General features: G+C 46.5%; 1 protein-coding gene across 1 annotated transcript in view; it reads left to right on the top strand.

The window, feature by feature from the left end:
* fstl1b (follistatin-like 1b) overlaps window positions 1-13,190 on the top strand; it is a 33,570-nt gene extending 20,380 nt beyond the window's left edge. The window contains exons 3-11 of the mRNA XM_061234726.1: window positions 495-596; window positions 967-1,096; window positions 1,537-1,569; window positions 1,983-2,113; window positions 5,658-5,776; window positions 8,036-8,148; window positions 8,523-8,633; window positions 9,435-9,532; window positions 10,896-13,190. Of these exons, the coding sequence (XP_061090710.1) occupies window positions 495-596; window positions 967-1,096; window positions 1,537-1,569; window positions 1,983-2,113; window positions 5,658-5,776; window positions 8,036-8,148; window positions 8,523-8,633; window positions 9,435-9,532; window positions 10,896-10,937 (879 nt within the window). The 3' untranslated portion in view covers window positions 10,938-13,190. The remainder of the gene's footprint in view (window positions 1-494; window positions 597-966; window positions 1,097-1,536; window positions 1,570-1,982; window positions 2,114-5,657; window positions 5,777-8,035; window positions 8,149-8,522; window positions 8,634-9,434; window positions 9,533-10,895) is intronic.
* Window positions 13,191-16,132: the final 2,942 nt, after the last annotated feature.

Below are 16,132 nucleotides of genomic sequence, written 5' to 3'. Positions count from 1 at the left end.
AACAAAAGCTCCGACACACACACACTCACGTTATACTACTGTATCCCTCTGTAACACACACACACAAGCACACACACACTCACACACAAGCACACACACACACAAGCACACACACACACACACTCGCACACACACACACACACTCACAGCATTTCAGAGCCTCCGGGTCCGGCACTTCGGGATGTCACCACTAGATGGCGTCTTTCCCCTGTTCTTGCTTCGGCAGCTTGCTGTATGTCCCTAATAGACGCATTGAGATCCTCTCTGTCCTGAACACAGCAGTGGCACTTTGTAAGAAATTAAAATCCAGCAATAACTCATTGAGTACTGGCCATATACGGAAAACGTTTTTTTCCTAAAATTGCAGCTTTGACAAGGGAAAGGGTGAGCTGTTCTCCTGTTGCTCTACCGATGTCCTTAAACTCATGGTAAAGTAAATGGGTTCAGTTATTTAATCGATGTGTTTATTTAATGTCCCTTCTGTCTCTCTGCAGGAGGTGAAGAGCAAGTCGAAGGTTTGCGCCAACGTGTTCTGTGGGGCGGGGCGGGAGTGCGCCGTGACGGAGAAGGGGGAGCCCACCTGCCTTTGTATCGAGGTGAGGACCGTGTGTGTGTGTGTGTGTATCGAGGTGAGGACCGTGTGTGTGTGTGTGTGAGTGTGTGAGTGTGTGAGTGTGTGAGTGTGTGTGTGAGTGTGTGAGTGTGTGAGTGTGTGTGAATCGAGGTGAGGACCGTGTGTGTGTGTATCGAGGTGAGGACCGTGTGTGTGTGTGTGTGTGTGTGTGTGTGTGTGTGTGAGTGTGTGTGAGTGTGTGTATCGAGGTGAGGACTGTGTGTGTGTGTGTGTGTGTGTATCGAGGTGAGGACCGTGTGTGTGTGTGAGTGTGTGTGAGTGTGTATCGAGGTGAGGACCGTGTGTGAGTGTGTGTGTGTGAGTGAGTGTGTAATCTCTGTGCTCTCTCTCAGGAGTGTAAACCCCACAAGCGCTCGGTGTGTGGCAGTAACGGGAAGACGTACCGTAACCACTGTGAGCTGCACCGCGATGCCTGCCTCACCGGCCTGAAGATCCAGGTGGCCCACGATGGGCACTGCGAAGGTGGGCACCCCAAACACCCTGTAACTATGGGGACACCCCCAAACACCCCATAACCATGGGGACACCCCCAAACACCCTGTAACCATGCGGACACCCCCAAACACCCTGTAACCACGAGGACACTCCATAACGATGGGGACACCTCCAAACACCCCGTAACCATGTTACCCGTAAATTTGGGGACACACCTGAACATAGTAAAACCACAAAATATGACATTACCCCAAAATGTGGTGCAACCCCTCTGCCCTCCTGTTCTCCTTCTGTAGTTGGGGCTGTTGATATGGATGCCCCAAACACGCATGTATAACCCTCAGCTTAAACACGCGTGTGTATGTGGGACAAAAGTGGGCTATCAGACCTCAACATACCAGCCATGCCGTGAAACATTTATGTAAAATCTAACATTTTCCTTTCTTGTTTTTTATTTTCTGTTTCAGAGAAGAAAGCAGAGAAGGCGGTGGCCAGCCCCAGTAAGTGCCTGTTCGGGTTAGGAAAGGGTTGCTAAGGTTACTGAGCCTAATTCCCATCTAGCTAACAGACAGCTATCCACCACTTTCCTGAACTCTGATGGACCTGAATTACGGGTCCATCAGATGCTGGTGTAAAACATCCGTAGTAGATTTCCCCGTTGGCAAATCTTGAAATGAGTCAAACTGACTCACCTCATTGGCAATATTTTTGGCTTTATTTTTTAGCAAATTGTGATGGGATTACAATTTTAAATCTAAATATGTAACTAAAATACTTGGTGAGACTTGTTTTTTAGTTTTTTGGCTTTTGCAGTGCAGTGCTCTGTACAGTCCAGCTGTATAACCCATCCCGTCTCTCTCCCTTTCTCTCACCCCCTCTCTCCCTCCCTCCCCCCCCCCCTCTCTCTGCGCAGTTGTGTGTTACCTGGGCGACCGTAACGAGCTGCGCAGTCGTGTGATTGAGTGGCTGCAGGCCGAGGTCATTCCCGATGGCTGGTTCTCCAAGGGCAACAACTTCTCCGACATCCTGCTCAAGTACTTCAAGGTGGGTGTGCCAAGAGGCGTGATAACATAACGTATAACACAGCACAACATTATACAACGTAATGGTGAGAACAGGCCATTCAGCCCAGCAACGCTCCCCTTTTCCACCACTAGAGTGTACCTACTGCCTAGTTTACCTAAAAACCAGATATAATCTAGCACCGTATCAAGCTTGGTCTTGAAAACCCCCAGTGTTTCTGCCTCCGCTACATGCAAGCTGTTCCACACAGTGACCCCCCCCCCCCGTTTCTGTTTAAATGAACGTTTTGCTACGTTTTGTTGGGGCCGAATGTGGCCCAGGCAAGATCAAATCGAGCACAGAAAAGTATTTGAATCCAAAACAATGACTTTTTATTTTATTTTTATTTGTATATTTTTTAGGCCTTTTTTAGCTTTATTGAACAGTATATAGAGACAGGAAGAATGGGGGCGAGAGAGAGGGAAAGACATCTCTCTCGCTCTCTCTCTCTCGCTCTCTCTCTCGCTCTCGCTCTCTCTCGCTCTCGCTCTCGCTCTCTCGCTCTCTCTCGCTCTCTCTCGCGCGCTCTCTCTCTCTCGCTCTCTCTCGCTCTCTCTCGCTCTCTCTCGCTCTCTCTCTCGCTCTCTCGCTCTCTCTCGCTCTCTCTCTCTCTCTCTCTCTCTCTCTCTCTCGCTCTCTCTCGCTCTCTCTCGCTCGCTCTCTCTCTCTCTCGCTCGCTCTCTCTCTCTCTCGCTCTCTCTCTCTCTCTCTCGCTCTCGCTCTCTCTCGCTCTCTCTCGCTCGCTCTCTCTCTCGCTCGCTCTCTCTCTCGCTCGCTCTCTCTCTCTCTCGCTCGCTCTCTCTCGCTCTCTCTCTCTCTCTCTCGCTCTCTCTCGCTGTCTCTCGCTCTCTCGCTCTCTCTCTCTCTCTCTCTCGCTGTCTCTCGCTCTCTCTCGCTCTCTCTCTCGCTCTCTCTCGCTCTCTCTCGCTCTCTCTCTCTCTCGCTCTCTCTCGCTCATTAGCGCTTTGGGCTTCTTATCGTTGCTCTGACTCTTGTATTTTACTTTCAGAATGGACGTTAAGTTACCTCATTCTATGTCACGTTGTTATGTAGCTAAATGTAAGATAATAATTAGCACTAGGTAACAGCATTGCCTAGACTGTTACTTTAAGAACCACAATGCTTTGCAGCTACAAATAGAGGAAGTTATAAGTGAAAGGGCGGCCTGTGGCGTAGTGGTTAAGGTAAAGGACTGGGACACGCAACGTTGGTGGTTCTAATCCCAGTATAGCCACGATAGGATCTGCACCGCCGTTGGGCCCTTGAGCAAGGCCCTTAACCCTGCATTGCTCCAGGGGAGGATTGTCTCCTGCTTAGTCTAATCAACTGTACGTCGCTCTGGATAAGAGCGTCTGCCAAATGCCTGTAATGTAAGTGAGAAAATTGATAAACGGAGACAAGGAATAATGCAGTTTAATGAGTGCTGTCCACGTGCAGTTTGTAGTGAGCATTCTCTGAGCATTCATTTGTCAGCGAGGTGTTTTTGCTTTGCCCTCACGGCAGTTAATGAATAGCTGTGCTCCAGAGTACGGCGCGGTCGCGTGATCGACCTCGTTATGTCTGCTCGTTATGTCTGCGTCTCTCACCCGACGCTCCGCGGTTAGCCAGCCTCTCACCCGCAGGCCAACGACACGCCTGATTTATGATTCATTAGATAACATTTATTAGATCTATTAGAAATTACACGTATACAGTTGGTGCATATTAACACTGAAATAATAAATGCGAACAAACTCCCCTTTCACCTGGTAGCAGTACTGACGTCATCGCTGTGGACTTCGTGTTTCTCGTTTCAAATTCATCTTGTGACAAGTCAGGAGACCAAGTCAGGTGATTAAGTCAGAAGACGTTTTCTGACCGGTATATAGGGCAGTCTGAATCGCCTAGTGGTTAAGATGCATGACTGGGCCCCAGAAGGTTGGTGGTTCAAGCCCCAGTGTAGCCACAATAAGGGCAGTGACCCCACTTTGCTCCAAGGGGGATTGGCCCCTGATTAATCAAATCAACAGGATGTCACTTTGGATAAAAACCAGCGCTGAGTCAGTCTCTGGCACTGTTGGGTCTCTATGGAGTCCAGGAAAAACGTGCTGAATAAGGAATCCATGCCGATTGGCTTAAAGGGCTGTCAGTCATGCCCTGGAGAGGGATTTTGGGTGTGAAATGTTATCCCTGAGAGCAGACTCCCTGTCCTAATTCACAGCTCTGCTGCGTGCAACACCTTCATTGCCACAGTGCCACCTCTCAGTGAAAACTGAGTGCTAAAATGAACGGACTTCCCCCGTGGAAGAATTAAGACAGAGGGCAGAGTTAAAATAACCAGAATGCACGTTGCCAAGTGACCACCACTGAATCCAAACTTTCATGCTCTGCGGTCTGGAGAGGCAGTTCCTGTCTCCATTTTCACCCTCCACTTCTCTTCTCTCCTCCTGTCTGTCTCTCCTTGGCTTTGTTGGGTGTCAGGCGGGAGAAAGGGGCCCGCCCCAGTGTCAGTTTCAGAGACTCTCCACGGCGAGGACTTCTGAATCTGCCACGCTGGTCTTTCTGCTTTCTGGGAGTTACATTTCCACAGTCTCACCTGAGCTGTCCAGCTCCACCATTTCCTCCCTGTAGATACCTGAATTACAGGTCCATCAGGTTTTTAAACTTGATACATATTTACATTCTGATCTCTGATCTTATTCACTGCTTACTGAGCAGTGCATTTTTACATTACATTGGCATTTGGCAGACACTCTTATCCAGAGTGACGTACAGTTGATTAGACTATGCAGGAGACAATCCTCCCCTGGAGCAATGCAGGGTTAAGGGCCTTGCTCAAGGGCCCATTGCTGTGCGGATCTTATTGTGGCTACACCGGGATTAGAACCACCGACCTTGTGGGTCCCAGTCATTTACCTTAACCACTACGGTACAGGCCGCCCCAGTTATATAGAATTTGGGTTATATCGAATATTTATTGTTGCCAGATAGACAATTTAGGTTTTACTCTATATGTACCGCTAAGATTAGGGGTACATTTTGTTTTGTGGCATATTAACCACTTTACAGTTGATTCACAGTGAAGATTTATAATACTTCAGGAATACACTGGGTTTATTTTTTATTTCCTAAGGTAAACAGGAAGTACTGTGCAGTGAATGGCTACCATCACTGCTCAGAATTGGAATATATTAGTGTTTATATTCCTATTAAATATTAGCGATTTCTTGCACTTCTGAAGTTTTTTCCTATAAGACTTTCCTGAAAGCACAGCAGAGCTCTGATTGGCTGCCCTGTGTTCCTGAAAGCACAGCAGAGCTCTGATTGGCTGCCCTGTGTTCCTGAAAGCACAGCAGAGCTCTGATTGGCTGCCCTGTGTTCCTGAAAGCACAGCAGAGCTCTGATTGGCTGTCCTGTGTTCCTGAAAGCACAGCAGAGCTCTGATTGGCTGCCCTGTGTTCCTGAAAGCACAGCAGAGCTCTGATTGGCTGCCCTGTGTTCCTGAAAGCACAGCAGAGCTCTGATTGGCTGCCCTGTGTTCCCGCAGAGCTACGATAATGGAGACTCTCAGCTGGACTCTGCCGAGTTCCTGAAGTTCATCCAGCACAACGAGACGGCCGTCAACATCAGCTCCTTCTCCGACGAGGAGAGCAACCGTCTGCTCAGGTGAGCGCTCACCGCCGACCCGGTCCAAACCGGTCCAAACCAGTCCAAACCGGTCCATCCCGGTCCAAACCGGTCCAACCTGGTCCAACTCAGTCGAAACCGGTCCAACCCAGTTCAACCTGGTCCAAACCGGTCCAACCAAGTTCAAACCCGGTCCAAACCCGGTCCAAACCCAGTCCAAACCCGGTCCAACCTGGTCCAACCCAGTCCAAACCTGGCCCAATCTGAGTGCATTCAAGAAGGTGAACGTCTATTGCAAACTATGTTTGCAGCAGACTGATATGGTTTAAAGGTACAATAGGTGAGTTTTTTGTGTTAAAACATTGTTACAAGACCATTGTAAATCCCTTCCCATCTTTGAAAAAGGCTCTCTGTGTTCAAGCTCACTGGTTGTAATTCCTACAGCGTTTCAACATCAGCGTGTTCACAGACAAGGGGGAGGGATAAACAGTGTTGTGGTTTGAGCGTGTTTGTTACTGCAATTCCTCTCTTGACCGTCAGAAGTCTGAAATGACCTATCCTACCTTTAACTATTTTAAATGAACGTTCATTTAGTTTGCCACCAACCCCTTTTCAATAGAACACCTCATAAGTCTAATGATACTAGCTAGCTGGTTAGCTGCTTACCTGGGATTTGTCTCGTTCTTATCTCACAGGCAGTTTGGTTAAGCACACGAGTTGTAGTCACACACAGCGCTATCGAGAGTTTCTGTCGTCCACATTCACACTGTGTACTCGTTCAGCCTCGTATTCAAGCATCTATCTAAGACCCAGAAGATTCTGTGTGTGTTTAGATGCCCTTTCACTGTCTGACCCTGAAGTCGACCGTTCTCTGTCAGACTGCGCTCAGCGGTGAAGGGGAGAGAACCGGAGGGCTCTCTGCAGAATTAAGCGTCAGCTAATCAACAAGGTCATTAACTTCATGCCCTGTCGTCGATGAGTTTAAACTGCATCTATCTGCATCTAACTGCGGCTTAATGGTCCGGTTGGTGAATGGATCCTTAAGCAAGCCCAAGGCTAGCTCTGCGTTCAGCCTGTTCCGGTGGGTTAAGTCCGGTTTGTGTTAATTCACACCATTATGTTCTGGTAGCGGAGACTCCAAGCCCGATGGTAGACACATTATGGAGAAGGGCTTTTCGCTCAGACCTGGCCACTGATCTGATGATCTGTGAAGTATATTTAGAAGATGCCTTAAGCACTTGGTGATTGCAGAGGTAGGATCGGGTGACTTGGTTGTTGGACTGAACATGCTCAAGGGTAGTATGCATTATATGACTCGGTATTTCTCACACAGCATAATTGGACCAGACCAGACGTAAGCATTATCCAGTCTCTTAGTGGCATGGTGTCAGGTTGTGTACCCCAGATACAGCAGGGCCTTTCACACTGGCATCAGGCCACAGTGCACCAGTGGATTGTGGGAGCTTGATTACCCACAATTCCTCTGCTTCACTGTGGCAATTCCTGCACCCATTCTTTTTTGTCCACAGAAAACATGGTTCAATTGGACCTCACGCAAGAACCAAATGTGTTCTTAAATCGCTTGTATGAGCGCGGAACCTCGGATCAGACTTTCAAACTAGGAGTTTGCAGATCAAATATGAATCAAGATTCGGTCACTGTGTTGCTCATTTCTCGTAACGTATTTTAGTGGACTGTTCAGGAGGAATAAGATACATTTAGAGATTACGAAAATGCTCTTGCTTGAGGCAGAAAGGGACAGGGTCTGTTATGAAAAGCCCTAGGCTGGCTTTCTTATCCTTACATGCCCCTGGCTATATTAAGCCGGGGCATGCTCTGGGTGCATGTGAGAATGGACCTTAGCCAGCCAGCCCAATACCAGAGCCAGCCAGCCACTGGATAACAGATACTACTTCCTCTCCTCACCACCACTCTCATTTTTACTTCCTGATTTCTTGTTCTATTACATCACGCTGTTAGAAATGCACGGGACACATGACTTCAGCAGTTGCAGACAAAACAATTACCCAATACTCAACTATATGTGTAACAGAAGTGAAACCAGTCTCTCTCTGTCTCTCCCTCTCTCTCTCCCTCTGTTTCTCTCTCTGTCTCTCCCTCTGTCTGTCTCTCTATCTCCCTCTCTCTCTCTCTCTCCCTCTGTCTCTCTCTCTGTCTCTCCCTCTGTCTGTCTCTCTATCTCCCTCTCTCCCTCTCTCCCTCTCTCCCTCTCTCTCTCTCTCTCTCTCTCTCTCTCCCTCTGTCTCTCTCTCTCTGTCTCTCCCTCCGTCTCTGCAGGAGCCTGTGTGTGGACGCACTCATCGAGCTCTCCGATGAGAACGCAGACTGGAAGCTGAGCTTCAACGAGTTCCTCAACTGCCTGAAGCCCGGATTCAACCCCCCAGAGAAGAGTAAGACCCAATATCCCATAATGCCTCAGGGCAGAGTAAGACCCCATATCCCATAATGCCCCAGGGCAGAGTAAGACCCCATATCCCATAATGCCCCAGGGCAGAGTAAGGCCCCCACACTCATATCCCATAATGCCCCAGGGCAGAGTAAGACCCCATATCCCATAATGCCCCAGGGCAGAGTAAGACCCCATATCCCATAATGCTCCAGGGCAGAGTAAGGCCCCCACACTCATATCCCACAATGCCCCTGGGCACAGTAAGGCCCTGTACACATTGATATCCCACAATAAATATGTCACCGTTTATAATGGTTTTCAGAGTGCACGTTGTCATATCCCAGCATGCATCACTGTCTGCGTCTCCCCCTGCAGAGTGCGCTCTGGAGGACGAGGTGTACGAGGACGGTGCGGAGACCCAGGTGGAGTGCAACCGCTGCGTGTGCGCCTGCGGGAGCTGGGTGTGCACCGCCATGACCTGCGAGGGTGAGACAGCGCCCCCTCTGGCCCCCTCTGGCCCCCTCTGGCCCCCTCTGGCCCCCTCTGGCCCCTCTGGCCCCCTCTGGCCCCCTCTGGCCCCCTCTGCCACTGCGCCCCCTCTGGCCCCCTCTGCCACTGCGCCATTACCCCTCTGCCACTGCGCCATTACCTCTAACACTGCGCCATTACCTCTAACACTGCGCCATTACCTCTAACACTGCGCCATTACCTCTACCACTGCGCCATTACCTCTAACACTGCGCCATTACCTCTAACACTGCGCCATTACCCCTGCCACTGCGCCATTACCCCTGCCACTGCGCCATTACCTCTAACACTGCGCCATTACCTCTAACACTGCGCCATTACCTCTAACACTGCGCCATTACCTCTAACACTGCGCCATTACCCCTGCCACTGCGCCATTACCTCTAACACTGCGCCATTACCTCTAACACTGCGCCATTACCTCTACCACTGCGCCATTACCTCTAACACTGCGCCATTACCCCTGCCACTGCGCCATTACCTCTAACACTGCGCCATTACCCCTGCCACTGCGCCATTACCTCTACCACTGCGCCATTACCCCTGCCACTGCGCCATTACCTCTACCACTGCGCCATTACCCCTGCCACTGCGTCATTACCTCTGCCACTGCGCCATTACCTCTACCACTGCGCCATTACCTCTAACACTGCGCCATTACCCCTGCCACTGCGCCATTACCTCTAACACTGCGCCATTACCCCTGCCACACTGAAAAAGAAAAAATATTCTCTCTCTCTCTCTCTCTCTCTCTCTCAGGTAAGGACAAGCCCGTGTTGGAGGAGACAGACGGCGCGGATCAGGAGATGACGGAGGAGGAGTGGACTCGCCGTGTGGCTGAGCTCAATAAACACCAGGTGGGTGAAGCGCTGGTCGCCGGGGGCAACAGAGGTCACAGGCTAAAGGTCAAAGTGTGATGATGAATGGTCAGGAGCCTGAGATGAGCTGTTATCGCCCACAATGCCACGGGACTGACACTGCTTCCTTGTTTCATGTTTACCTCGAGTTCCCCCTCATGGAATATGTTTCACAATACATTGAAAAAAATACAGTACTGTGCAGAAGTCTTAGGCACGTGTAAAAAAAAAAAAACATTTTAGTGAATAATTAATTATAATAATTATAATAATAAATAAATATTACTAAATATTTATTAAATATCCACTAAATATCCACTAAATATCCACTAAATATCCAAAGAATTACTATAAAGCGCAGTAAACTAAAACAAACGGATATTTGTTGTGACCACCCTTTGCATCAGTCTTTGGTACACTGTCCTGCAGTTTTAGACTTTTGCACAGTACTGTGTATTACCAAGTATATTGCAAGACTTTTATATAGCTTCTTTGACATATTCCACTATACAGTATTACACTGCAGTGAAGTGTAATTTTATTGTCCAGTAAGTCCACGTGTGTATAATATATTGTAGTGTACTCCGTATCCAATGGGGACAAACAGCTTGGAAGCATACATTAATGGCTGGATAAGGCAGAAGAGACATATATATCCCCTCAGTGTGCCGTGTTCAGCCTGTAGGGACTGAGGAATGACAGAGAGAGACCAGCACTTCTGCTGATGGAGCAGTTTACTGCCAGCCCTGTTGGCGCTTTTTCTGATTCACCGCGTAAATACTCAAACTCCATAAACCAGTCCTGGGTCGCTGCCATCAGAAAGTCAGCCAGGACACGCACTTAGTACTCTCACAAGCAAACAGTCGGCAGACTCATAAAACAAACCAGCACAAACCAGGATACAGGACTTATTAGCTAAAGCTATATATAAACATGTTTGTTTTGAACAGTCCCGTGTTTTTTTTTCTTTTCCTTTTTTCTGGGTCATTAGAGTTATTTAGCTGACGCTTTTCCCCAAAGGGACTTACTGTTGATTAGACTAAGCAGGGGCCAATCCCCCCTCAAGCAATGTGGGGTTAATGGCTGTGCTCAAGGGCCCACCACCTGCAGGGATCTTATCGTGGGTACACCGGGGCTTGAACAACCAAGCTCCCGCATCCCAGTCCTGTACCTCAGCCACTAGGCCAAAGGCTGCCAATTATTATTACCACTCCATTCTGTCATATAAATATGTACACACATATGTAATGTCTGTGGTTGTGTTGTGTATTGTGATCTGTGATTGTGGTTTACTTAGTTTTTCCTGTAACGCTCCCTCTTGTCATCATTAAAAGAACGCGTCTGGTGCTTTTGTCCCTGACAGGAGACGGTGGAGAAGATGAAGTCGAGCACGAAGGAGGTCTAGAGGAGATGCTCGAGGCTGGGGGGAGGCAAGCGGAGAGCGCCTCCGGCCATCATCCATCACTTGCTATCAGGCTGAAGCTTGAAACGTTGTACTGTCGCCAATAGGATCATTATTACCTGTTTTATTTGCCATGATTGTTAATTATGATTATTGTTTGTAATGTGTAATATGATATTTTTGTTGCTGTTTGTTAGAAAGCGGATGAGAGGGGTTAGTCATTTGTGTTTGGTGTTACCATAACCTGTCAGGTCCCAGCACTTTGGATGGGGCATTTTAAAAAAAAATACATATTATGTTTGACCTGTTGGAAAAAGAAAGTGTGCAACCACAACAAAGGCAATTACAAAGCAAAAGGTATCGATGGAAAGGAGAGAGTGAGAGAGAGAGAGAGAGGATATGGTGAAGCAGAACCACTTGGTTTTGTTTGTTTGTTTTTTTTTGTTTGTTTGTGTATTCGTTTGGTTAGGTCTGTGTGGCTCTGCGTGAGCGGTTGGTCACATTTGTACATCACACACAGATGAGACGTGCAGCTTAGAGACATGGAGCCGGCCACTTCTTCAGTGCGCAGAGAGGACTGTAGTTTCTCATCACAGTTCCGGCACAAAATGGCACCCAATTTCCGTCGGCTTGTCAGGGGTACGACGCCAAAGTGATCTCCTCAAGGAGAGCCAGGCGGTATCAAAGGCCAAGTATAATTACTCCGTTGTAAATGGTGCTTATACAAGATTATAAATCACTTAGGAATGAAATGCACCTTTGGGACTTTGATGTTAAACTCATCAAGCTTGGCCTGGCTGATAGTGTACAGACTGGCGCCTACATGCCAGAGGGGTAATGCACATGATAGCCCTAAGGTTTTATCGCAACTTTGACCCGAAGGCTTACGATAAAGCACGAAACCCGATGTGATAACGTACTGTAGATGTGCACCATCTGACCCGGGGAGACGGATAGACGCAGGAATGTTGAAGGTTAAAATTTACAGTGGTTGTAAAAGAAAACATTTGGGCACTTCAGTGGAGTTATCCCCTGCTCTGTACACGCTGAGTCCACACACAGACCGTCTCCTCTCCGACATTAACAGCGGTCATGTGACATGCTTTTCAAGGTGCTGTGTATCTAGTCTTCAGTGATGTTCTTCTCGACTGTTTTTCAGTTTGGTAGAAATCGTAATGGCTCTCGTAGAATTAGCAATACTGTACAAAAATGATTGGGCACATTCGTTATTTTGAGCAAAAACATACAGCTACAAGTACGGCTAGATTAGTATTCAAGGAGAATATTGCTTACATCTGTCTTGTGCAACCTTTCATCATAAAATAATGTGCTGAATATTAGTTTAAAAGAACAATAGGCTATACTAATTTGAATCTGATGCAAGAATTTTGGTGCATTTTTTAAATAGTGTAGATGTGTTTGTTCGATATTAGACCAGATATGTTCCTTTTGGCATCAGGATTGTGTTCAGTCAGGTGCAGGGTGAAAACGCCAGCTAGAGCATCACCCAGGGATGTGGAGAGTGAGCACAGCTTCTGCTGATGTTGTGCGCTGTAGTCAGTACGTCAGTAGCTGGAGGTTTTGCCACAAGTTGACCCTTCCTTCTCCGGAATGGGGCTGGTTGTGTCGGGAGGTGACGAGGTAAATGCTGGGATTAAACCGCGACAGGCACAGAAATGTGATCTCTGGTCTGCTCAGTGGATGGGATTGCCGAAACCAAAGCCTGCTGTAAGATTTTGAATAATGTGCAGAACAATAACTCCAGGTACATCAATGCTCTGGACCCAGCAACTACTCTATACCTTTTAGCTTTCAAAGTTGAATCTTAAAATAAGAATTAGAATAAATGTCAGCTGTGTAGTTTAGATGCATTTTTTAAAAATGTTTGAGTTTTTTTTGAAGAGCCCACTAATGACAAGTATATCATGTGTGGTTATCAGTGCCTTAAAATGCTGAAATAAAGAACAACATCACATGCAGAAGAACATTGCTCATCCAGCTGTGGTGAATTTGAACAGAACTGAAAACAGCACAAATGTATTTGGCAGTATTACCTTAAAACTTGCTCATTTGTCTTTCGTATTTTTTCCTTTATGTGTGTTTGTATGTGTCCTTCACTGTTCCCAGAGAAAAGCAAAACATTTTTTATTCTTGTAAAAGGTTATTACTTCTTGTTTACTCGCTCATTTATTACAACTAAATGTCATACAAGACTTTGGGGTATACATGCCAATAAACAAAATTGCTACAAATACATGGCTATCTTATTGGGTATACATTTTGTTTGTACTGGTATGCTGTCGCCTACTGTGTTTGATTAGGAGTGGGTGCCTGGATTTGTGTGTGAGTGTTACGGAGTGTTCATATTCAGGTGCTCTTGTGTGCGTGTGTGTGGGTGCATTTGGCTGTGTGTGTGGTAAAATTATCTCAGAACTGTGAGGACATAGTAATGGTTCATTAGTGTGATTGTGAACCATGTCACACGACTTCACTAATTGAAGTTTTATTATTATTCTGACAGATATTTTGTCTTCTACCCCCCCCCCCCCATAGTTCTTGAGATATCAACACCAACCAACTGGACTATGTGCAGCTCGGTCCCCTAGCAAGCACCTAGCAAACACATGCAACAACCTAGTAAGACCCTAGAAACTACCTGGTACGCCGTAGCAACCACCGAGGAACATCCTATCATTAGCAGTACCAGCAATACTCCACCCAATTGAGGCAATCACACTCCACATTTTCTTTAGGAAATGCACATCTCTAGTTGTTGTTGTTGTTATTATTATTATTATTATTATTGTTCATTTAACCTGGATCCTAAAAAGAAAACCCAAATCATGGTCTGTCCCTGAGGTTTGAGGGTTCAACCAAACTTGCTCACAGCTCCACAGTGGCTTCAATAGTGAGGATTTTCAGGCAAATCAACAGGTACTATACAGTATTTACAGCATTCTTACTTAAGGAATTAAATTCATGTGTATATTACAGTAGTACTGTGATTTGAGAAGTCTCCAGAAAAAGCAGATGTATCAGTGCACATTTGTCTTTGACTCACTACAGGACCCAGCGGTTACCTCACACAGTCACAAGAATATTTATACCTCAACAGGAGGATGCGATAGTTGGGATGGTCATTGCCAACAACAGCATCCGGCTAAGAGAAATATGCAACAGCATAATCACAGACAACAACATATTTCCAAACATTGACAGTGTAAGCACTACAACCATTTCAAGACTGCTACAGAAACATCAAATCAGGATGGAACAGTTGCACACTGTCCCCTTTGACAGGAACTCTGAGGGTGTCAAGGAACTCAGGTACCAATATGAAGTTTATGAAGGTATATGTGAAGGTTTATGACCGCCACCCACATGACCATATGTTACTTAGATGCAATGGCTGCTGGGTATATGGTCATAACAGTGGAACACATCCAGGGCTGGATACGGCATGCAAAAAGATGTTTTCCTTGGTGTATGGCAAGAGATAACATTCGGTGTGATATTGATGAAAATCTATGGCCAAATGCAGAGGACAGGATGGATGGGCCAGGCCAACAGTAGACTTCTGATACTGATAGGCAGACAATATATGTGCGAATTACTGTATATAGTGAAAATATTGTTATTTGGTATGTATTTGTTATTGATTGTAATGTATTTTCAGTAATTGATTGTAATGTATTTTCAGTAATTGATTGTATTGTATTTTTCTTTTCTGAACTACGGTATATTGCGCTCTAAGAACAAATGGCAAAATACAATAACCCCCTTGAAGAATACTGTTGCTTTTGCGATTTGTTTCTTTATCATATATTGTTTTACATTACACAGTAAAAATTGTTATTCTGGGTTTCTGATACAGTAACACGTTAATTCATTTACAGTTTACTGTAAACTTACCACACTCAGTCATGACATCTATTGTGAGAGGTAAACCAACATATCAAAAGTTTCTTTTGCTGCTTGGCTTGAAATATTTGTTCATGCAAAAAGAGGAAAGGGAAACACATGATGTATGTATTTAGCAATGCTCCAAGTTGTTTGTTTTTTTGTAGTTCATTGTACATTGGGTGACAAAGTAGTCTTATGGGAGAAAGCATATGCTATAGTCATGGCAGCAAGAGTCACTTTTTGGTGAAATATGAAGTGTCTTGGTGGTTGAAATTCAATTCAATTTTATTTGTATAGCGCTTTTTACAAAGGGCCTTTGTTGCAAAGCAGCTTTACAGAATTAGAAACCGGGCCCCAAGAGTACGCCTAGGGCAACAGTGGCAAGGAAAAACTCCCTGGAACAGGAAGAAACCTTGAGCAGAATCTGACTCAGTAGGGGAATCCATCTGGCGCTGGTTTGTAGAAACAATGGTTTTAAACAGAAAACCAGATTAAATAAAAGTTCATAAATTTCCAATAAATGTCCAATAACTTGAAGCACAGATGGCAGGAACACGAATGGGTGGCACTGTCAGGCAAGGGGACAGGCTTGGTGCTACAGCTGAATCAGCAGTGGCAGGAGGGAGTTATACGGCTGGTCTTGGGCTGGAGCTCCAGGCCAGGAGTGGGTGTGCAGGAAAAGTTGGACTAGCGCTCCAGGCAGGTGCCCAGAGCGGGGAGAAGGGGAAAGTAACATTGTTAGGGGGTCCAGATAGTAATCGGTCATTCACAGCAGGAGGGAGAGGTGCCTGCGTGCGATAAGGAGAACCCCGGCAGAATAAGGCTATGGCAGCGTAGCTAAGGGAAACAGAGGCAGTGGCCAACACATCCATGAGGGCAGGCTTGAGACGGTCACCACCAGACAATGACTGGTTATGCTTAACACAGCACTACCAACAATGATCCACTGACAGCACTGACTGCCAAGTTCACCAGAGACTCTATAGCTTATGCCAGCCACCCACTCCTGCCCCTCAACTACAGGACAGACTAAAGAGATAGGTTTTTAGCCTAGCTTTAAATAAGGTGATAGTGTCTGCACCCCGAACATGAGCAGGCAATATGTTCCACAGGAAAGGAGCACAATAGGAAAAGGCTCTGCCACCTATGGAACTTTTAGTTATTCTAGGAATAACAAGGAGGCCTGCACCCTGGAACAGAGTATTCATGTGGGAGTATAAGGATGAAATAAATCTTTTAAGTACAGAGGGGCAAGCCCATGTAAGCCTTTAAAAGTCAGAAGTAGTATTTTGTAA

This window comes from Conger conger, chromosome 3, assembly GCF_963514075.1.
Source record: "Conger conger chromosome 3, fConCon1.1, whole genome shotgun sequence".
Lineage (NCBI taxonomy): Eukaryota > Metazoa > Chordata > Actinopteri > Anguilliformes > Congridae > Conger > Conger conger.
This window is presented reverse-complemented; position numbering and strand designations above follow the sequence as displayed.